General features: G+C 39.2%; 1 protein-coding gene across 4 annotated transcripts in view; it reads right to left on the bottom strand.

The window, feature by feature from the left end:
- Positions 1-3,988: 3,988 nt before the first annotated feature.
- arhgap39 (Rho GTPase activating protein 39) overlaps positions 3,989-23,366 on the bottom strand; it is a 63,093-nt gene continuing 43,715 nt past the window's right edge. For 2 of the 4 annotated variants that reach the window (XM_014338783.2, XM_005938397.3), the window contains exons 7-11: positions 19,105-19,178; positions 17,934-18,133; positions 15,566-15,657; positions 15,240-15,409; positions 3,989-11,069 (exon numbers count right to left, since the gene is read on the bottom strand). In XM_014338783.2, coding sequence (XP_014194269.1) covers positions 10,875-11,069; positions 15,240-15,409; positions 15,566-15,657; positions 17,934-18,133; positions 19,105-19,178 — 731 coding nt within the window. In that variant the 3' untranslated portion in view covers positions 3,989-10,874. The other 2 variants (XM_042227195.1, XM_005938398.2) reach the window with 2 other exon arrangements.

The raw sequence follows: 23,366 nt of genomic DNA, 5'->3' as shown, positions 1-23,366 counted from the left end.
TAGTTCTAGGATATTTTACAGGATTTTTTATGTAACCAATTTTATCAAGGGCAATTTATTTAATTAATTTTAAAGAAAAGGAAAAATTGTAAAAAACAAACAAACAAACAAACACAAAAAACCCCTGAAACGATCGATTCTAAACTGCTGCTAAATATACCCACCGCAGAACCGCAGATTAATTCTTTCCCTAGCCACGCAGAATGAAATCCCTTTGAGGATGCAGAACTCCAAAAAAGTTCCCAAACCTCCTCCAAGTTCCAGTCCAATATAGGAGCAATGAGTAGAGCAAATCCCCAAAATACTAAATCAAATTTATACTCTACAGTGGATTGAAAAAAAGAAGCTAAATCCTCTGTAAAATCCAGTGCATATTTCAGGGTCTTTGACTCTTATGGGTCAATATCTCTGTCCAAATAAATAAATAAATCAGATGTTTAAACCTGAAACTCTTTTGCTGGTGAGTAAAGAAAATCAGCAGCCTACTTATGCAAGATAATTCATAATTTTATTGGGAGGAGGGTTATATTGGTAGGGTCTGATTATTGGAGGTTGTCATAACCCCCCTAACCCCCCTGGAAATTATGCCCCTGCACCAGACAATGGTTTGTACTCACTCAGCATCAGCACCACCTGACTTTGATGGGAGAGGTTGACAGATAAAATTACTTCATGATCACTGCAGCGCAAGAACAGTGAAATAATGAATTAAATTGTGAAATAATTAATAGTTCGTCAGTTAAAAAACATAGGAAATGAATAAATGAATTATAAGGAAATAAACTGATATTTAATTACTTAAATATTAATTATTTCCCATGTTTATTAATTAATGACACATTAATGAACTAACTAGTGATGTATTTATTCAGTTTTCAGTGCTTGTGGCCCTCCATATTTAAATGAGATCCAATCCAACTTTGAATGATGATTCAAAAGCTGTAACATAGATTAGGGGATTACATGTAAACACTCTCTTGAGCTTTAAATTTCCATTTTATAAAAGTCATTTACTGAGCACTTGCAAAAAAATCTCTCATCTTCCCCAGCTGTGCAGGCAGCTGTTTTGTAACAAACTGCACAGAAAAGACAAAAGGCAATGTGGTGGCTGTCGCTGTAGGCGGTAGAGCAGGTCACCTCATCAGGTTGGTGGTTTGATCCTCATCTCCTCCAGTGTATGTAAATATCTTTGGGCAAGACAATAATCCCAAATTGCTCTCCGATGCCTCCATCAGAGTATTTATTTTCTGACCGTTTTCTTCTTCCCACATTTTTACACAAACATATATACTTTCTACTCCTTATAATTTAAAAACTGACTCCTTAATTTATGTTTAATCCATCCGAGGGAAGTTTTTATTTTACGTCGCTGCACACCGTCAACCAATAAACCGATTTGAGCTGAAATGGAGGGAATAATTGCACAAAAAAGGCAGTCCTATTCATGTATCTGTCACCAGGGCTTATTGCATACAAACAAGTGAAAGAGGCAAAAACACAATTTATGCATCATTTATAGCACTGTGCTCAAGGGTTAAAGTGGGATAGAACGACTGCAGATGGTCACAAATTGTTGTTGCGGTACTTCAGCATCTACCTAGCACTACAGAGTAGCAAGCATTAAAAGCAGTAACATTTGTTTTTCAGATGCAGCACTTTTTGTCAGCTCATCAAATAACAGCAAATACACTCATTTATGTGCAGTTTGTTGAATACTTGAATACTGTTCATGCTAGCTAATGTAATGCTGTATTTCTCAGGGAAAGAAGATTGTGAGATAACTTCACTCAGAGAAAGATGGAAGAAAGACAGGAGAGGAAGAAAAGAGCTTAAATGTAAAGATAAAGATAAAGCTGTGTTTTATTTATGTTGTAAAACCTCCTGCAAAACAAACTGAGGTAACTAACTTTGTATTATTCCAATGAAAAGGCAGTGTCATCCAGGATAAACTGGTAACCTTTTTATACTGTTTTGAATTTACAATAATGCATTGTGTTGGACTGGTGCAAGTAGGTGTGGTGTTCATGGTCAGAGTTAGATAACATCTAGTATAAGGAGAGCTGAAGATTCACTTTATTCAGTGAATCATCCTTTACAAAAACTGTATACTGTCTAGTATAAAGACAGAACAAACAGTTAGGAAAGGAAATTTTAGAGGATCTTCAGTGTTTTGGACAACCTTGAACACATTATTAAGTATATATTAATGGGAAAATGTTGATATATCCAATCTTGTCAGTTTTCATCATGTGTTTATTTAAAAGCACTTGTCCTCCTTGAAACACCCTCTACAGATAAATGGATATAGTCCAACCAGCTCTGCCATCATGTCAGCATCAGTTTTACACTGTGAAAATTCAACATTTTATATTTAAGAAATATATTGTTGTATTTGTAACTACCAAGCTCCACCGAGAGTAGTTAAGACTTTGAGTGCTAGAGTTGTAATATAGTATAATTAACAATAAAAGCCAATCTAACATTTAGACTCAGTTACTCTATACCATTAGGAACTTTTATCTTTTACATTTGGACAAGTAATATTTCGTGGGTTTTACAGGTATAATAGGAATTTTTTGATACTTTGTATCATTCTTATAGCATTCTTTTTCTGCTCTGACTTTGTGCAGCTCAAATTTCATTCAGCCTGTTGCTGTGAGATTTAGGATGCATCGCACTAAAGATGTTCGACGTATTTTTTCGTTATTCCGTTGCCCTGTACTCATGATGTGTAATGACAATAAAGTTAAATCCGAATCCTTTTCTGTGTTGTGCTAGTTGAAGAATGGAAATCCATCATGGTAGACTACGTGAGCAACACGTGAAGACAGCTAGGAAAGAATAAAATATTTCATGCACGTATAAAGTCAGAACTTTCTAGAAAGCTCTTTTCTTTTTGCCAGTGCAGGGTGACTGTGGTCACTAACTTGGTATGAATCCCCAAAAAGCCATATGACAGCATACAGCATGAGTCCCTCTCAGCTAGAGATTATATGAAGCAGTGATCCTAACAGTCTGAACCAAAATCAGTCTCTGCTCTGGGCGTTTCAAAAGACGCATGATTATAGAACACTGAGTGTTCTGCTTTATAATGAGTTGTGCAACAACATATTAGTTTGCCATATGAATTGTTTATTAAACCAGCATCTGTTACACTTCCAGAGTCTTCTTTAAGACAGAGTGTGAGTGACAGTGGACAATTAGATACAAATGAAAACCTGGAGAGCTGAAGTGGAGAGCAGTCTTCTGTTCATCTTTGTTTTATATCATCTACACTGACCACAAATTCATTAGTAGGAACTGTTAGAAAACAGTTTTCTGAAAGCAGTCAGAAAAAATGGACTAAAACGAGCTTCCTCTTATTATTGGATTTTTAGATCTAAATACTAAAACATGTATTTAATTCAGCTTGTTTTTCTAATGTCTTGTAAATTCAAGACAGTTAAGACCCTACTTCTGCATGCTCACTGGTTGATTTACTGGGTCTATCTACAACCATCTTTTCCATTTAATACAAACACACAACATGAGTCTGGTCCTCCGTGAGGATTTTCACCTACTAAGTGGTCCCAAAAGAAATCAAACATTTGGTTGTGTTCATACATACACACAAAAAATAGCTGTCGTGGGAAACAAGTTTAAGTTTTGTCTATGATTTCAACGTCTGACAACTTTAACTCTTAAAAACATTTAAGAGTTCACTGGTCACATGTGAGAAGTGTCAGTGTTGTGACATCTGACCTGGATGGGGAGCACTAGCTCACTACTTTTACTGTCTATTTTAATTGTTTTTTTCCCCTCAAAGGTTTAGCTGAGTTTTGTCATAAGTTAGGAGTCTTTAGAGCTCGAATGAGGAACTTCATCTCACTGTGTCATCAAGAAACAACTTCAGCTAAACTGGTTTCTTATGCTTTCATTTCTCAATGACAAAAAACATACAAGTAGATTACAAACCACAAATGTGTTTTTAATGAATTAGTGCATTTTGAGATTTTGGTTTGTTTGTTTACACACGTCTTATTTCAGACTGAAAAACTTCGCTGTACTTTATCTGTTGGATATTGTTGCATAATTAATGAGAGAATTCTTTACTGGGAAACAGAAAAATTCAGAAATTCTTTGTAATATAATAATAATACATAAAGTATTGTAATACTTCAAACTATTTTTTCCTAGATCCAAAGACACTTCATTTCAAACATACCACAGCACTTTGAGTCAACTCCTGTTTACAAGTCCTGATTAATAAAGCACACCCTCTGTCAGTTCTTAGGTTTACATATCAAGACAGAATAAAACATCAGGTAGTTCTTACCTGGTTTTCTTAAAACTAGTTAAATGCAACATCAGATGAACAACACATTCACTGTGTAATTATATATTTACCCCCCCAAAAATAAACTGCAGACGCGGTGAGTAGAAAAATTAGGTAGACTGCATAATTTTAGAGCTTTTATCAGCAATAATTTGAAGTAATCATTTTCTGTATGACTAGAGTGGAGTAAAAATTCCTCCACAATTTTTACATTTTGTCAGTTAATTTTTTTCCCGTTCATTGCGCTTTGTGGGCATTCAACTCTCATCTTCATGCCGTAGCATTTCAAAGTCTGTTGTTGACCTACTGGTGTGCTTGGGGTCATTTTCATTGTTGCATAACTGAAGTCTGACTAAGTTTTAGCTGTTGGACAGATTTAACCTCACATTTCACTCAAGAAATAGTTGGTATATAAAGGTGTTCATGGTAGACTCAGTGACTGCTCAACAAACCCAATGATCACCCCTTGGTGTTTGTTGTGTCTCCATGTGTGGCACTGTGCATTCAGATACAGTTTTTAAAAGCTAGGCAATGCTGCCATGTTATTTTGAGAGAGAGCAAATGGGCTGGTACTTAGTGTTTTTTAAAAAAAATTCAAATGACAAATCATGGCTAAGCACTTTCAAACATTCACACACACTGTGGTGGATGCATGCTGGTCATCTTGGGGTTCACCATCTTGCCCAGTGATGCTTCAGCAGTCAACCAGTTGCTTTAAGATAATTGCTGATTACTTTCCTCCTTTCAATTGTGTTAACACAATGCCAAGACTTTTATAGGGTTGGTCAAATGTGTTGATGAGCTGCTACCAAGTTGTTGTTTTTTTTGTAGGGACAAGGTAAAAAACTTGGGCGTGTGGTTCGACATGGTGCTCTCTTTCGAGTCTCATGTAAAAGAGATAACAAAGACCGCCTTTTATCATTTGAGGAACATCGCCAGAATCAGACAAGTTTTGTCAAGCGACACTGCAGAGGTTCTTGTCCATGCATTTGTGTCCTCACGCATTGATTATTGTAATGCTCTTCTTTCTGGGCTACCAAAGAAAAGTTTTAGAGGTCTACAGATGGTGCAAAATGCAGCTGCTCGCATTTTAACAAGAACTGGGAAATTTGAGCACATTAGCCCTATACTGAACTCTCTTCATTGGCTACCTTGTCAGGTTCGAGCAGATTTTAAGGTCCTGCTGCTCACCTACAAGGCTTTAAACGGACTGGCACCTTCATACCTCTCCGACCTTTTACATCTTTACGTTCCATCCCGTGCTCTCCGATCTCAGGACTCTGGCCTTCTAAAGGTTCCTAGAGCCAGAAAAAAGACTATTGGAGAGCGTGCTTTTTCTTTTTGTGCCCCGTTTCTGTGGAACACCCTTCCTCAAGATATTAGGCAGGCATGCTCTGTGGAGGTTTTTAAAACTAAGCTGAAGACACATTTGTTCACCCTATCTTACAAGTCTTAATTCTATGGCTTTTAGTTTTAAATTTTTACTGTTTTTAACTTGTATTGTGTCTTTTACCTGTATTGCTATGTATTGTTTTTATTTATTTTTTATCTTTTTAGTTTCAAATAGTTGTACAGCACTTTGTTTGAAAGCGCTTTATAAATAAAGTTATTATTATTATTATTACCTTACAGAAAATAAGCCAAAATGGAAAACAGCGCGTACAGAAATTATGATGCATTTCATATATTGTAATGATCTAACGAATTAGACACCCTCGGATGCCCTTTGCTAATTAAAATGCTAAGGACCAGAATATTTTATTATGCCCTGACATGTAAAACCTTATAATTTAAGGAGGGTATACTGTCTTTTTATTGTGACTGTATATTTTCCATAATTCAGAGGTAGTTTCCCCAATCATGCTCATGCCTCAAGCTTCCTTATTTGGAAGAAGGGAAAATGAATTTTTATTTAAAAAAACAAAACAAAACATGTTTAGCTTGAATTAATAGTTGACGGACAGTACATTTAAGTAAGCTTTACTTAGAAATTGTGCAGCTAGCCCTGCAAAAGGTGACCTGTCCATGGTGTGCCTCTCACCCTGTGAGAGCCAGGATAGGCACCAGCCGCTGTCTTAAAAGTTAATATCCTTCTCTAGACAAATGACTTCTCTGGGCTTTAAAACACTTTCTGTTTTTTAACAGGTGGTAGGTAGAAACCTGTGGATGTTAGAGGAAATGAGTTAAAATTGCCACTTTGATTAATGTAACAAAACGTACACTTTAATTAGACTTAAATAAAACTGAAAAAATCTCACCCACCCTGGTCCTTTCACAACAATCTCTATTACATATGGTGCCTTTTTATCTGTTTTTCTGTACATACTTCTTTTTACATAGTATGTACAGTGACAGTGTACATTTGATCTATGTGGAGTGTGTATTTCTGAGTCAGTGAGCTGTATAGACACACTATGACTTTCAGCTGTATTATGGAAAGAAACACATCCAAATTGAGATTCACAGTCAAACATCACCATGTGTGAAAAGATACGCAGACACACTTGTGCAATAACACAAGCGCTCATCTTCGGGAGGCATTAAGCAAATATCCTTAAATAAATACAAAATAAATTAAATCATATAAAAGAATGTGTTAAAAAATAAAAAAAGAAATTCTGTTACATATTAAAACAAATCGCAAACACAAGTAACAACAGTACTTGCTCATAGACAAAGAGCACAAAGAGTACAGATGGCTACAATCTGTAAACAATTATGGACAGAAGGACAAACATGCATGGAGACAGACACATCCACATGTCATCAGTGTGTAGAAAGGACTAGTGGACCTAAGGTGGTGGTGGATGAGGACTTTTTCTCTGGGATGGGAGTATTATGGAAGAGCTGTCACTTCTCACTTCCCTGTCAAGAGGTATGGGCTGCAGTGCTGTGTTTGACAGCATTATTGGCAGTGCTGCTATCAGCTGCTTTCCTGGATGTGTTGCTCATGGATGGCTCAGGACTAACTGAACAGCACCAAATACTATGGCAGAGTGAAAGGACATGAGCGTTTCATCAAAATTTCCAGAGTGCAAGGTCATTTACATTTTTTCCACACCAGAAACCACTGAAGGTTACTATTTTGTTCGCACTATAACTGTGTACAAGTTTTACTGTAATTGTATGGTGATAACATAGCCATCGTTGATACAGGAAGAATTAAAATATTCTCCCAGTTACACAAATACCTGCTTAAGGCGAGACACTACCGTTAGTGTTTTTGTGTTATTTTGGTTTCATAGTATGTCTTCTTTCGGAATAGTGGAAAGAATACAAAAAGATATACACATTTAGATTTATTTTTCTGCACTGGACATTTATGCAAATGTTTCATAATGCAGAATTTCTCAAATGTGAGTTCTCTCAGTCAGATACCGGGCAACTCAGTGTTCAATATTATTTGAGACATGCACAGGAGGAGCCAGAGATGTATCCACCAATCTTTCAGATAGACACAACTCTACCACCTGACCCACAGCTGCCACAACTACAAGCTGTCCCAGGTGGGCTCTCATCCATGTACTGACCAGACCAGAAGTCGAGCTTAGGTGTGCTCAGGGTGGAATCGCCTCATGCTATCAGTAGTGACACTGAACCTAGTGTCTGTAATATACAGTGATCCATACACTGCTTAAAAAAAATTAAAGGTACACTTTGAAACCACATCAAGTCAACTCAGTGGGGAAAAAAGTCATGTTGGGTATTTATTTTAATATGGACTTGGTAATGTTAGGAATTGAAGAATGCCACATCATTTGAGGCAAATAAAAATTGTCAACATATAGAAGGCCGAATTCAAAGATGCCCCGAAATGAGAGTTTAAAAAATGATGCAGCAGGTTAGTCCATTTCGCAGAAATTTCATTGCCGCAACTCAAAATGCTGCAGTATTTTAATAGTTTGTATGGCCCCATGGCCCCCTTAACACCATTGAGGCATGCTCCTAAAGAGAAGACCGATAGTGTCCTGGAGGATCTCCGTCCAGATCTGGACCAGAGCATCAATGGGCTCCTGTTTTGTGTGGACTGAAACATAATGTCCCAGAGGCGTTCTATCCTTCACCCACCAACAACTGGGGAGGAAACCAGGACCCACTCCACCAGCGTAGGGTCTGACAATCGTTCCAAGGCTTTCCTCCCGATACCTAATGGCAGTCAGGGTTCTGTTGCCTAGCCTGTAGAGGTCCCTGTGTCCTTCCAAGGATATGCATTTGCAGACAGTCACCACCAAACTGGTCATGATGAACAATATTACAGGTTCTCCATGGCTTCTCCAGACCCTTTCATATCTGTAACATGTGCTAGTGGTGGACTTGCAAATTCTGTTATTCAATGGCAAATGCCAATCGGACTCCCTGGTGCCAGGCAGTGACCATAGGGCCCACTAGAGGACATCAGCCATCCTCATGAAATCTATTTCTGACTGTTTGGTCAGAGACATTCCCACCAGTGGCCTGCTAGAGGTCATTTTGTAGGGCTTTGAGTTGTCCTACTGGTGGATCTCCTGGAGTAAGTACTTGTCTCCTGGAACCTCCAGACATGGCAAACTTTCTGGCAATGGCACGTATTGATGTGCCATGTTGGTGGAGTTGGACTACCTGTGCAGCCTCTAAAAGATGCAGGCACTGCCATTGTCACCAATAGTGACAATGACCCTAACCAAATGCAAAACTAGTGGATATAAACAGTCAGAAAAGACAAGGAGGGGAAAAAATGTCATTCACCTGCAAAGCCATTCCTGTTTTGGGTTTTTTCCTCACAGACGCTCCTCTAGTGCACCTAGACTTAATGAAATGTTAATTGAAGTAACATCAAAACAATTGATACAACCTTCTCTGCTACTTAATCTGACCAGCTCACTGTCACAGAAGTTGGTTGACTTGATGCTATACTCTGATTCAAAAGCATCCCTTTAATTTTTTTAGAGGACTGTATATGAGGAGATTGAGGTTTTAGTGCGCAAGATTTCTTTTAACCATTTTCAGTTTGTTCAAATGTGGAAACTCCACTTTAATAACCCTTTTTAAACAGATTCAGGGCTTTCTATGCGTCATTCAGAGTCTAGTTTGTGATAAAGTATTGCAGAAGATGAAATAGTTGTCTCCTGAAAAAGTATTCTCCTGTACTGTCACTCATCTTACCTGGTCTGACCTTTAGTTCTTTAATTCCAGACTTTTCAAGATCTGCATGTTGGAAGTAACTTGTTATGTTAACATTTCTCAACAGTGAGCCACATAAACAGCCAACTTTTTTTCATAATGCGGCATACAAAATGTTTTGTTCAATTCAGACCTCATGTGTAGCACGTACTAACAATTATAGTGATCAAATGGTAAATGGTAAATGGCCTGTATTTATATAGCGCTTTACTAATCCCTAAGGACCCCAAAGCGCTTTACACATCCAGTCATCCACCCATTCACGCACACATTCACACACTGATCAGAGCAGTCACATCCAAAAAAACAAGGAGTCTGTGAGCTAGTGTTCATGCTCTCTTCACAAATTGTCTAATTAGTCAGAAAGGTTGTCACATTATCTTTTTCTTTAAAACCACAGGTGTTTAAATCATGTTTAATTATTACTTGTTATTAAACCCTGTCTTTCTTCCACAGCGTCTTTTGTTATCGCTCACTCAGCTCTGTTTTTCCCCTTACTCCCAACCAGCTACAGATGGCTGTTCCTTCTACCAGAGGGTTCTTCCTCCTCAAAGATTTTTTTCTTCCCACTGTCATTAAGTGCTTGCTCTTAGGGGGTAGCCTGATTGTTGGGAATTTCTGTCTATCATTGTAGGGTCTTTACCTGACAGTATACAGTGCCTTGAGGCGACTATTGTTGTGATTTGGTGCTACATAAATAAAATGAAATTGATCTGTGTTTGATTGTTGCAGTCACACACAATGCAGCACGCAGTGTGTTTGAACAGCAGCTTTGTTCTCACTGGCAGCAAACAAAAATTCAAAATGTTTTCAGCTGCCATAACTTGACCCGATCCCTGTGCCGATGATTTTTACTGCTCTATAACGGTTTGGACAGTACTGAAGATTGCAGAAAGTGGAATCCTCTGGGACACTGGTGTACGCTGAAGTAGGGAAAAAAAAGGAATATTATGTAATAAGCAACCAGGAGTCAACCTTTGAGGTCAGAACTCCAAGAACTAAAATGAACCTTTGGATCTAATGAATTGAGATCTTTCCTAAATCCCTCCTATTCCTCTACCCTAAGTGTATACTGTAGAAATGTATGTGAAGGCACACACTGTATTGTCATGTGAAAACCTTGTAACGCTAATATAAAACACAAGTGTTAACTACGCCTGGAGAAACAGAAAAATAGCAGTTTCATCTGAAAATGCTGAATGGACATATTCAAATCAAGGCAGTTTTCTGATGCTTTTAGGAAAGTAAACACATTGGAGATTAAGCATCCAGCAGCAATAAAATGTGTATTTCGATGTTCTTGTGCTGGACAGTACTGAAATGTGATGGAGCAAGTTAAAGGGAGTGCGGAGGAAGCAGGAGTGAGTGAGTATGGAGGATGACTGTGTGCAGCTGGGGGTTATAGGATTCCATCCATGAAACTGGTGTCTAGCCGCTGGATGAGCACCCGGATAAAGGACATCTCCTTGCGAGTATTTTCAAAGATGACCCTAGGATCATCAGACTGGCAGCGCAGACAGTTGGGAGCCATAACCATGGCCAGGTTGTTCACATCCATTTTGGTGATGGCCACATTAGCAGGCTGGGCAAATACCTAGACAAACACAAGGAAAGATCTCTATCTAATAAATGCAATAACATTTCAAGGTCTTAAGCATACTGTGATGATCTGGCAGGCATAATATTACAGTGCTGGAAAAAGATTATGTTTTGTGTTTCTCTAAAGCTCATATCTGATCATGGTCATTTAATTTGGCAACACTATGTAAATGGGACTCCCATTGTGCTGCAGCTTTTTTGTTTTAACAACAGTTCTCAGCTTTTCAGAACTGTTGAGACCAACTGCTGTAATTTTAAAAGCCAAATGTTTTCAGATTCTTTAAATAAAATTTCATAGTATTCATAGTTTTCCATAGTCTCCTTTGTTGTAGTTTCTGCCAAAATTCACAACACATTTTCAGTGGTAATAGATCAGTTTAGTGTGGATTGGTATTAAGATAACCAAATATCAGATATGTTACTCAAAAATGTCATATATCATTATATATCATTCATTGCAACACAAATACTCAAAAGTAGATGATGAAATAGCAAAGTTCTTTGCAGGTTTACACTAAGAATCATTAACATTATCAGTCTTTTATCTGCTCTACATACATTCTTCTTTATAACTCACCCGCTCTCAGATGCTGTTTTAATATCCAGTCATGTTCAGTTCAATTCAACTTTATTTATTTGGCAGAAAATCACAATAACAGTTGCCTCAAGGTGCTTTATTTATTCATAACCAGGACTAGGGAGGGGCATGTACGGTGGGGATGGTAGGTGGTAGGATGACAGATGTTGTGAAGGAGGGCGTGTCCCATTTTGACCTTGGGACTTCCAGGTCACAGATGTTAGAAGTGAAGAAGTTTCTCGGATGAGAGAGGTGAAACGTCTTCAAGAAACTTAAAGAAGTTCAGACGCTTTTCTTTCCAAGCTCCTTAGACAACCCAGAACATAAGTCCAGAACTACCTCAGCAAAAAAGAACAAGATGGTAAGCTTGAAAACATGGAGCGGCCAGCACAGCCTCCACACTTAAACCCCATCAAGATGATTTGGGATGAACTGGACAGAAGAGTGAAAGCAAAGCACGCTACAACTGCCAACATTTATGGGAACTTCTACAACAGATAGAGAAGAAGCTTCCGAAGAATATTTGATTTCTATTGTAGACAGAACGCCACGGGTGTTTTTAGCTGTTACATCTGCCAAAGGTGGCAACTTTGATGAGTCAGAAGTTTAAAAAACATTTTGGTTTATAAATTGATTTCTTTTTTAACTCCAACTGCTTATTTGTACGATGCTTTCATTTCAGAGTGCAACGAGACATTAAACTCCATAATTTTTTAATTAAAACCTGGAAACCTGGAAACCTTTTACCAGTAGTGTATATGATCATATTTAAGACTGAAGCAATAATTAATGGTAGGACTTCTTTGAGCAGTCTTGTGGGAATGAGGTCTAAAAGACTCATTGATGGTTAGGAGGAAGTAATGACTGAAGTTAATTCAGAAAGATCAAGAGGAGAAAGAGTCTAAATACATATCAATGGTACCGAAAGTAGCTGGACATAATGTTACATCAGTAAGATGGTTATGAATATTTTTTTATTTAATGTTTAAAATTTTATATCTCTGACTCTCTCGCACCTGGAATCATCCGTCCCTCTTTCTCACCATTTGGTGTTTCTTTTTGGTTGAAAAGAAATACAAAACTCTCCATCCCTGTATTTATTTCACTGGTCTGAGAGAAATCACAATTTAAAAACAAATACCAGTTTCATTTGTCGTCTTCTGAACCAGATGGTTGGCTTGATGGTTTTGGAGAACCATCTTCTCCAAAAGTATCTGGTACTGACGTTCAGTCTCACCAGCGTCCCTTCTGTGTTTAGGGGCTCTTGTCAACAGCATTCTGTGAGATTTCCTTAACTGCTTCACCTTCACCTATCTCAGTGACATCTTGATCTTCTCAGAGTCAGTCCAGGAACATGAAAGCCTTGTCTGACAAGTGCTTCAACAACTTCTTGGGAACAAGTTCTACGTTAAAGGTGAGAAGTGCGAGTTCCACGCAGAACTTTTGTCATTGCTTGGTTTCATTGTGAAGAAAGGACAAATAAAGGCTGATCCAACAACAGAGGCAGTAGTTATCCCATCTTTACTTCTAAGAAACACTCTCTCTCTAAGGTACTTTTCACACCCAGTCATAATACTGATGATTAACTTGATTACTTGCAAATGTTCATCCTTTCTAGTATAACATACTTTTTAAACCTTTTGTTACCCCTGTGCCAACCTTCTTGAGGTGTGTTGCTGCCATTACATTCACAATTAGCTAATATCTTTATTAAAAGTGAAAAACGTGTCTAAGTTTGAACATTTGATATATTTTATGTGTTCTATTGTGAATAAAATATGGGTTTACAAAATCTGCAAATCATTGCATTCTGTTTTTATTTATTTCACACAGCATCCAAACCTTTGTGGAATTGGGGTTGAAGTATAAGTTGTGCTAACATGTCTCTATCCAGGTCATGGTAGTCTAAGGAGTCTAAGGAGCTTGGAAAGAAAGCAACTTCTTTAAATTACTTGAAGACGTTTCACCTCTCACGCTTCAGTTATAAAGTCCCAGGTATTTAAATCCTAGTTAGGGTTCAAATATACGGACTACAGAAACCACCCATGCTTTAACTTGAGATGCAATCCGGACTGCTTCCCAAGAGATTGCACCTTGAGTCTACAGTCAAGGGACAAGAGCTGAGGCCGATCTTATAGAGAGCAAAGTAAGTAAGTATGAAGAGCACTCCAAAGTGAGATCAACCTGACCCTGCAGGAACTCACAAAACTTCTACCTTCTTCCATTTCATAAGAGGTTTGTGGACAAGGCACAGTTGGCACAACACACGAAAGAGAAAGAAAGACAACTCCAGAAATTCCAACACTCCAAACCAAAACTTACTACTTTCAATTAATGCCCAGACTAAAACGGAAAGACTTCACAACCAAAGACAGCCAGGTACGTCAAGCACAACTTATCAAGCTCAGCTTTACAAATCTGATAATTTTACCATCCAAAAACCTTTCTGTGCGCACAAATGTCTGTGCAGATAACCATTTGTAAATCTTAGTTTATGCTTGTGGATCATATCGTACACATTTGCAACCCTTTTGAGGCAAGTTGTGTATAAATGACCAGTATTTATTCAGGTTTGGGCATACATATTTTTAAAATGGTTTCATATGTGGTCAAATTGCTTTGTATTTGAGTCTGAATTGAAGCGCATGCTTGTGAGTCTTCAAAAGTTAAACACAAATCACTGCACACGTTCATAAATCTTCATTTATGTTTGTGGACCATACTGTACACATTTGTAACCCTTTTTAAACATATTTCTCTTCTATCTGCCCAAACGAAAAGTGTACGGGACGGACACATTTGCAGGACTATAAATCCCACTTCAGCTGTACACCTGGAAAATGGTAAACGGACTGGTTGTTATATGTCGCTTTACACAACTTGCCTCATTCACCCATTCATACAAGCACTTTTTGCTATGCTTGTTCTATCTAAGTGCTTTCTATCTACTATTTACACACATTCATACTCTGATGTATGCATCAGAGAGGAACTTAGGGTTAGTATCTTACCCAAACATATTTGGCACTTTGACTGGAGCAGCCTGGGATCGAACCACCAACTTTACAATTAGCAGATGACCTGCTCTAAGTAAAAAGCTCAGTCTTGGGATGATGCAAAGGTTCAAATTTTGGATGGAGAAGACTGATGGTTTGACATAGAAGAAAAATAGGCCATATATGTCCACTGTGAATGACCACCTTTGAACAGAGTGGGTGGTTTATGCCATCAGCTGTCAGCCCCCTACAATTCAGTCTCGAGATCCCTTCCCAGGTGCCTAAACTCATGTTGCATGGGGTCATCTCAACAGGTCACATGACAGGGTGATGCAAAGTCTCACACTGGTTTCACTTGAAACCAGTGTAATGACCCATACCTTTTTTCACACCCTGGCAGATGTGCATGATTAATAGTAAGTCAGGTTAAGGGACTAGGTTTAAATCCCTGGGATTTTCCACCATTTGGTTTTAGAAATTAAGAAGCCTCTTCGATGAGAGGTGGAATGTGTTCAAGAAATGTTAAAAAGTCCACTCGCTTTCTTTCCAGCTCCTTAGACAAGCTGTGCTAACCTGTGCATATTTGTGTTACCTGTAGGAATCGAATGAGATAGCAGAGCACCAGTTTGTTGATATGTGGCAGGCCCAGCACCACACCGACAGCTGCTTCTGGGTTGTCATAGTGAGTGATACACTCCTCATAAAACTCGTGAGGGATAAGCGGTTCTTCGAGCTCCCTGTACCAAAGTTTCAGCAGAGAGGCTGCAGATACAGAAGAGGACACCAATTGAGATTTCTAAGAAAGCACTTATTCAGGAACGAAAGTCATTTGAACATCTCAATCTACTGCAGACGGATCATATCTGGGCTGCAGAGACACAGTGTTCAGTAGCACTATTCAACAGTGTGTATGTGTACCAGGAATGTGTGGGTCTTCCAGTCCTGTAGGGATTTTCCATTGATCCACTTGCAGCTTGAGGGCATTGACTTCATCTATGTCCCCTGGTACTCTGGAGATCAAATGTCACAGGATATTTACACTTCCGGCCCTCTTCTTATGCTACATAGTTGTTTTGCATAAAGAGTGTGAGAACCAGAAACACAAGGATGTACAAGAGCTTCATCTCAGACATGCAGACAGCAGATACAACACACACAACCTGCTGACCACATAACTACTCACAAAGACTTGTAGCAACTCTTATACAAACACAAATGTTTCTTCATCATTTTTGAAATGCATTAAAAATATGTTGAAAACTGACACATAATTGTGGCTAGAAGAGAAATCTGATATCCAAATATATGTACAGTGGGGCAAAAAAGTATTTAGTCAGCCACCGATTGTGCAAGTTCCCCCACTTAAAATGATGACAGAGGTCAGTAATTTGCACCAGAGGTACACTTCAACTGTGAGAGACAGAATGTGAAAAAAAAATCCATGAATCCACATGGTAGGATTTGTAAAGAATTTATTCGTAAATCAGGGTGGAAAATAAGTATTTGGTCAATAACAAAAATACAACTCAATACTTTGTAACATAACCTTTGTTGGCAATAACAGAGGTCAAACGTTTACTATAGGTCTTTACCAGGTTTGCACACACAGTAGCTGGTATTTTGGCCCATTCCTCCATGCAGATCTTCTCGAGAGCAGTGATGTTTTGGGGCTGTCGCCGAGCAACACGGACTTTCAACTCCCGCCACAGATTTTCTATGGGGTTGAGGTCTGGAGACTGGCTAGGCCACTCCAGGACTTTCAAATGCTTCTTACGGAGCCACTCCTTTGTTGCCCGGGCGGTGTGTTTTGGATCATTGTCATGTTGGAAGACCCAGCCTCGTTTCATCTTCAAAGTTCTCACTGATGGAAGGAGGTTTTGGCTCAAAATCTCACGATACATGGCCCCATTCATTCTGTCCTTAACACGGATCAGTCGTCCTGTCCCCTTGGCAGAAAAACAGCCCCATAGCATGATGTTTCCACCCCCATGCTTCACAGTAGGTATGGTGTTCTTGGGATGCAACTCAGTATTCTTCTTCCTCCAAACACGACGAGTTGAGTTTATACCAAAAAGTTCTACTTTGGTTTCATCTGACCACATGACATTCTCCCAATCCTCTGCTGTATCATCCATGTGCTCTCTGGCAAACTTCAGACGGGCCTGGACATGCACTGGCTTCAGCAGCGGAACACGTCTGGCACTGCGGGATTTGATTCCCTGCCGTTGTAGTGTGTTACTGATGGTGACCTTTGTTACTTTGGTCCCAGCTCTCTGCAGGTCATTCACCAGGTCCCCCCGTGTGGTTCTGGGATCTTTGCTCACCGTTCTCATGATCATTTTGACCCCACGGGATGAGATCTTGCGTGGAGCCCCAGATCGAGGGAGATTATCAGTGGTCTTGTATGTCTTCCATTTTCTGATGATTGCTCCCACAGTTGATTTTTTCACACCAAGCTGCTTGCCTATTGTAGATTCACTCTTCCCAGTCTGGTGCAGGTCTACAATACTTTTCCTGGTGTCCTTCGAAAGCTCTTTGGTCTTGGCCATGGCGGAGTTTGGAGTCTGACTGTTTGAGGCTGTGGACAGGTGTCTTTTATACAGATGATGAGTTCAAACAGGTGCCATTCATACAGGTAACGAGTGGGGGACAGAAAAGCTTCTTACAGAAGACGTTACAGGTCTGTGAGAGCCAGAGATTTTCCTTGTTTGAGGTGACCAAATACTTATTTTCCACCCTAATTTACGAATAAATTCTTTACAAATCCTACCATGTGAGATTCATGGATTTTTTTTTCACATTCTGTCTCTCACAGTTGAAGTGTACCTCTGGTGCAAATTACTGACCTCTGTCATCATTTTAGGTGGGGGAACTTGCACAATCGGTGGCTGACTAAATACTTTTTTGCCCCACTGTATTAAAAGATTATATGTCATTAACTTGCCCAACTTTGTTTTAAACTGACTGTTTGTCAGCCCTTAAAACTTAACCTGGTTACCTTCTGTAATTAAGAAGTTTGAGGGCTGGCAAAAATAATGCAACATGACAAGCTCCACATTTTGACCAAGACTTATGTACTTTAAGAGCATGTGACCAAGAAATTATTTATAGTAAGATTTTGCATGGTTCCACTAACTAATAACACATTAAATAGTCATTAAATGCTTCACAGAATTTAATGTTTGTAAAGCATTAATTTTATTTTGTTTCATTTTTTCACATCTGTTTTCATACTGTGCAGTCTTCTATCGGCTATTTGGTCCCATTAGCTCCTTTCCTCACTCACCTGAAAATGCCTTCTGTTTGGTCTCCATTGAGACACAGAACCTCTTCAGAGAGGCGAGTCTGTACCCATGGCAATTGGCGGTCTGGATATCGCTCCTTCTGGAGTGCCATGACCTCCTCAAGGGAGGACCCAAACATGGAAGGGTTGAAGATGGCGTTCCTGGCATGCTTGATTTCCTCTATGCAGGGTTTCTGCACACCCTGAAAAAGTGTGACAGAAACGCACACACAGACACACACAGATAAGTTACTGCAGGGCAGCTGAGGCAGAGCTGAGAGCATTTTGAGTACTAAAGGAACGTTCAAAAGTATCAAGTATTAAGATGTCAGTGAAAAAATCCACAAATATAGTTAAACAGTACTTGAGCGATTATGGATTTTGGCGATCTCTACACGTCAACCATGGGAACATACTTTCCTCTCACATGAGTTTACTTTCTAACTCTTGTCTGGATTATGTCCTAGTCAGCAGCTCACTGTTGAGTGACATTTCAGACACTGAAATACACCTTATACCTGTCAAGGATCATGCTCCCTTGTCTTTAATTCTAATACATAAGTAGGTCATTCAGCCAAGTAAAAACTGGAAATTTAACACATTATTGCTTATAAATGAAGATATTATTAAATATTTTAAAAAAGAGTGGGCTTTATATTTAGACTATAATGACCTGCCTGGAACATCAGTATGTGGTCTCTGGGAGGCAGGAAAAGCTGTGATGAGAGGAAAAATAAGTTCATTCTCATCTCATCAGAAAACAAATATATATTCACCACAGATGAGCTCATCTAAACACAAAATTGATCTGTTTCTTGATAACATAGCCCTTCCAAAATTATTAGACATTAGGTTATAGCGATCAAGGGTATAAAATGTGTAATAAACCTTCTTAAGAGCTTTAGATTATTAAATAAACTGGCTGAAATGTACAGTTCTTCCAATTGCTCCTTCCATTTCTTCCTCGTTAATAGTCAGGTATTGTTTCTCCTAGGCTTACAAATTTAAATACACTAAACTACATACTACATATTTATGAATATATTTATACTCATAAATATCATGTCTACATGTTCTTCTTTTGCAGGCTGCATCACTGAAATGAACATTTGTGTCAATAAAGACTAGGTTGAAAAGGGGAAGTAAAGACATGTGGACAGACAGCGCTCCGTACCTTCTTGGCTCCAGTGAGTGCAGCTTTTGTCAGTTTCCTGTAGCAGTATTTAGCATAACTGCTAATGGCCACACCTTGAGCAACAGAAAAAGACAACATATTAACAACATTAGGAGAGTGCTTTAGTTGTCTTAAATTGATTCATTAGCACGACAACAACTCAAACATTCTTCCGATCTGTGGAGATTCTGTATCTCACGATGTCAGTCACTGGTGTTGGATTACCATTTTGTAGATTTGATTATGGCGCTTTGGCTGTTGCCATCTGAGATTTGAAGTAGGAAGTGTCCATATGTGGATGACAAGGTGGAGCTGGTGAATAAGGCTTCAATGCTCAAGCCAGCGCTCAATATATGTACATCAATGATAATTTGCTTCGGAGAACCACTTCTAATTTCAATAATTGCTTAGGCAATGGCAGCAACTATTACTGTGTTTTGAAAAAGCAAAATGAAATAAAAACTTAGTACAACAACAGTAATTGTAATCTCTGACTAAAGGAGAGATGGAGCATCAGTTGTTTATGAGAGACTTTAAAAAAAGTGCTGAAAGTAATTTTGTTGCAATTTACAAGAGGTCACCCAAGGGAAATAGCACAAGACGTTATACTCAAGCTAAGGCTTTGTTACAGGAACATTTTGGAAATGAATCGTCAATGAAACCGAGCTCGTTAAATCAGAGGACGTTAAGGTACTTCAGGACTACAGTTTACTTCTTAGAGAAACGGTAAATGTTAAAAGAACTGATTCCTACAATAGTGCCAAAAAATGTTTGCCCCCTTCCTGATTTCCTAGTGTTTTGCATATTTGTCACACTTACATGTTTCAGATTATAACCCAAGTAAATACAAAATGCAGTGTTTAAATGATGATTTCATTGATTAAAGGAGAAAAGTTCTGCAAACCTGACTGGTCCTGTGTAAAAATAGTAATTGAGTTCAGTTTCACTAAACACACCTGATTACTGGCAGAGCTGTTGAATCAAAACACCTAAATAGAACCTGTCTGACAAAGTGCGGCAGACTGAAAGATCTCAAAAAGCCAGACATCACGCCACAATCTAAAGAAACACCTGAGAAACAAGTCTGGAAAAGGTTATAAAGCCATTTCTAAAGCTGTGATGCTCCAGTGAGCCACGGTGAGAGCCATTATACACCAGTGGAGAAAACCTGGAACCATGCCTGTAAATAACATTCCACATCAGAAGGATATTTGGCTTCATTTAAGACACATTCACCTTCTAGAAATCGAGTCAGAGATTGAGTCACTGTTAGGGGTAAATGTACCAAAGGCACTGAAACCACTGAGTTTAAAAAAAGAGTAAAACATATTAACAAATTGAAAGTACATAATGTTTGTCTGTGAGATGGTTATGAATATTTTTCCAAAGGTATCCAGAGTCGCATGTAGTGAAAATGTAAAGCTATTGCTTCACTCGTCTACGTTCATCTGAAGAGGAAAAAATTTCCACGGGACTTTTAAACCAAAGGTATTCACAGTTTTACTTAACCAAGCCAACACGAATGCAATAAAATAACTTTCATTACCCATGAATTTACTTATTAAATTACTAATTACACAAAATAAGTTTGACAGTAAATATAAATACTGAAATATATGTACTATATTAACTTGGCTCCCACACCACCTCTGTGTAATTCATTATTGTACATTTAAACATTTTTAGGAAATGATCAGACAAAAGAGGAAGGTTAAGAAAGATCCTTTATTCCGACCATAGCACACGGACTTGGAGATAAAAGGATTCAAAGGGTTTGCATAGCAAGTGGCTGTAGACAAATTGGCACTTGATGATGGGACATTATGGTATATCCCTCACAATAGTGCTGAACTCATGCAGAGGCTAGATCTCACTAGCTCTTTGACAAAAGTTGCAACCAGAGCTTGGACAACATTGTTGAAGCACTGTTGAATCATCTGGACGGAGAACAAAACAAAAGGCAGTCTGCATCCAAAGAGGAGCTTTAGAATATCCTTAAAGAATCGTGCAGAACAATTTATGAGGACTACTAATAGAGATTAGAAGAATGCTTGACCAAATGAGTTCATGTTGTGTTGCAGAATAAAAGTGGTTATACCAAATGATTCACTTTCATACTTGTTAGAATTTTACATATTCAGTTTTAGGCTTGTACACTGTATTTCCTTGGATATTTGGTAAACATTATGGAAACCATTTGTGGATATAGACATGTAAAAACACAATGACTACTTAATTCAACTCAATTTTATTTCTGTAACTCTAAATCAAAAACAGTCGGCCCAAGTTACTCTATACTGTTCATGGGACCCAGCTGGACGCATCCCAAAGAGACGACATGGGCCCAACATCCCATAGGCCTGCCACTCACAGGGGGCATCATAGCGGTCAGGGGCAGCCAAGAGTGGAGGCCTTGGCGGACCAATCCCCTCCTATCGAGGCTGGTAATCGAGACATGGAACGCCACCTCTCTGGTGGGGATGGACCCTGAGCTAGTGCATGAGGCTGAGAGATACCGGGTAGATGTAGTCACGCTCACCTCAATGAATGTCTTGGAACAAGCCTCCTTGAGAAAGGCTTGACTCCCGAAGGCTCTGGATGTTGTAGGAATGTCATGTTTGACACTCCTCTGTAACATTGTGTGGAGATCTGGAGTGGTGTCTCAGGATTTTCAGACTGGGATGGTGAATGCCATCTTTAAGAAAGCGGATTGGAGGATGTGCTTCAACTAGGCCGGGGTATTGGAAAGGACAATATGTCTGTTAGAACAATCCCAGGTCCAGGACAACAATGCAGTTTCCATCCTAGTAGTGGAACCATGGGCCAGCTCTTTATCCTCTCAAGGATGTTTCAGCGTGAATATATGTGGAAGTTTGTCCAACCAATCTACGTGTGCTTTGTATGCTTGTGGAGGGCGCTGTAGGAGCATGGGGTGTCTGGCCTGCTCTTATGAGCCATTCCATGTCCATGTACAACTGCAGCGAAAGCTTGATCCCTTATTGCCAGCAATCTGTTAGACTAATTTACAGTGGGAGACTGCTCTTTGTCACTTTTGTTCACAACATTTATGGACAGTATTTCTAGGTATAACCAAGTAGCGGCCTCAGAATCTCATCTCTGCTTTTTGTAGATGACGTGGATGACTCCTTTTTAATGTATATGTCAAAGTCAGCAGAAAGGTATTAAATCACCACTTGGTACTTGTTTTAGTCAAATATCTTCACCAAAAATAAAATCATTCTTATAGAATTTAATTATTTCTTTGGATTGTGAGTTATGTAGATGTCTGTTGGAACTGTCTGGTGATAGAATCTCCTCCAATAACAATAGAATAGAGTAGAATAGTCATTTATTGTCATTGTACATGTACAAGAAATTGTGAGTGCTTCACACAGAGTGTGCTAGAATAAAATATAAAAGCAGGAATAAATAACACCTGAAGGTGGAGACAGATTCCACCTGTTCTCCATTTACAATGACAGGGGAGTGGAGCTGTCACTGCATCCTGAAGTCCATTATGAGTTCTTTTGTTTTAAGGACATTGAGCTTCAGGTTGTTTTCTGAGCACCAGTGGGACAAATTCTCTCGCGCCGCCCTGTACGCTGTCTCAACTCCAGTTGGTTAGAAAATCCTGTGATCCAGGAGCAGGTGGCAGGGGGATGTTGAGGTGGTCCAGTTTGTTGGTAAGGATGTCTGGGATGATGGTGTTGAATGTTGAGCTGTAGTCCATGAAGAGCATCCTCACTTAATTCTTCCTGTCATCCTCCGTAGACTGATTTGGTCTGTAAACAAACTGGTAGAGATCGAGATAGGGCAGTAGGCAGCATGTGCTGAGAGACTATCCGCCTCAAACACTGGTGAGGGCTTGAATGCCTCTTCACACCTGGCGGGAGTTGTTGTCAGTGAGGAAGCCCTCTATACTCCTCCTGCAGGCCTTCTTTGGCCCGTTTGATGCTCCTCCTCCTCAGGTTGTCCCTGGCAGTGCTGTACAGAGAACGGTCCCTCAGCATGAAGGCTGAGTTACGAGATCAGAGCATGTACTTCACTCGTCATCCAAGATTTTTGGTTAGGAAAAACCTAGGTGGTTCAGTGACCTGGGTGCTTGGAGAGGTTTGTTTCCTAAGGGAGGTGGAGACAGGGAAGAGAGATGGTCAGATTGTCCTAGGTGGAGGAGGGGTGTTGGATTTTAGGCCCGCTTGATGTTATTCTACACATGGTCCACTGTCCTGTCCCCTCTGCTCATGTACACTTAACATGTTGGT

This window comes from Haplochromis burtoni, unplaced genomic scaffold (assembly GCF_018398535.1).
Source record: "Haplochromis burtoni strain Fernald_Lab_line unplaced genomic scaffold, NCSU_Asbu1 Contig_249, whole genome shotgun sequence".
NCBI lineage: Eukaryota > Metazoa > Chordata > Actinopteri > Cichliformes > Cichlidae > Haplochromis > Haplochromis burtoni.
This window is presented reverse-complemented; position numbering and strand designations above follow the sequence as displayed.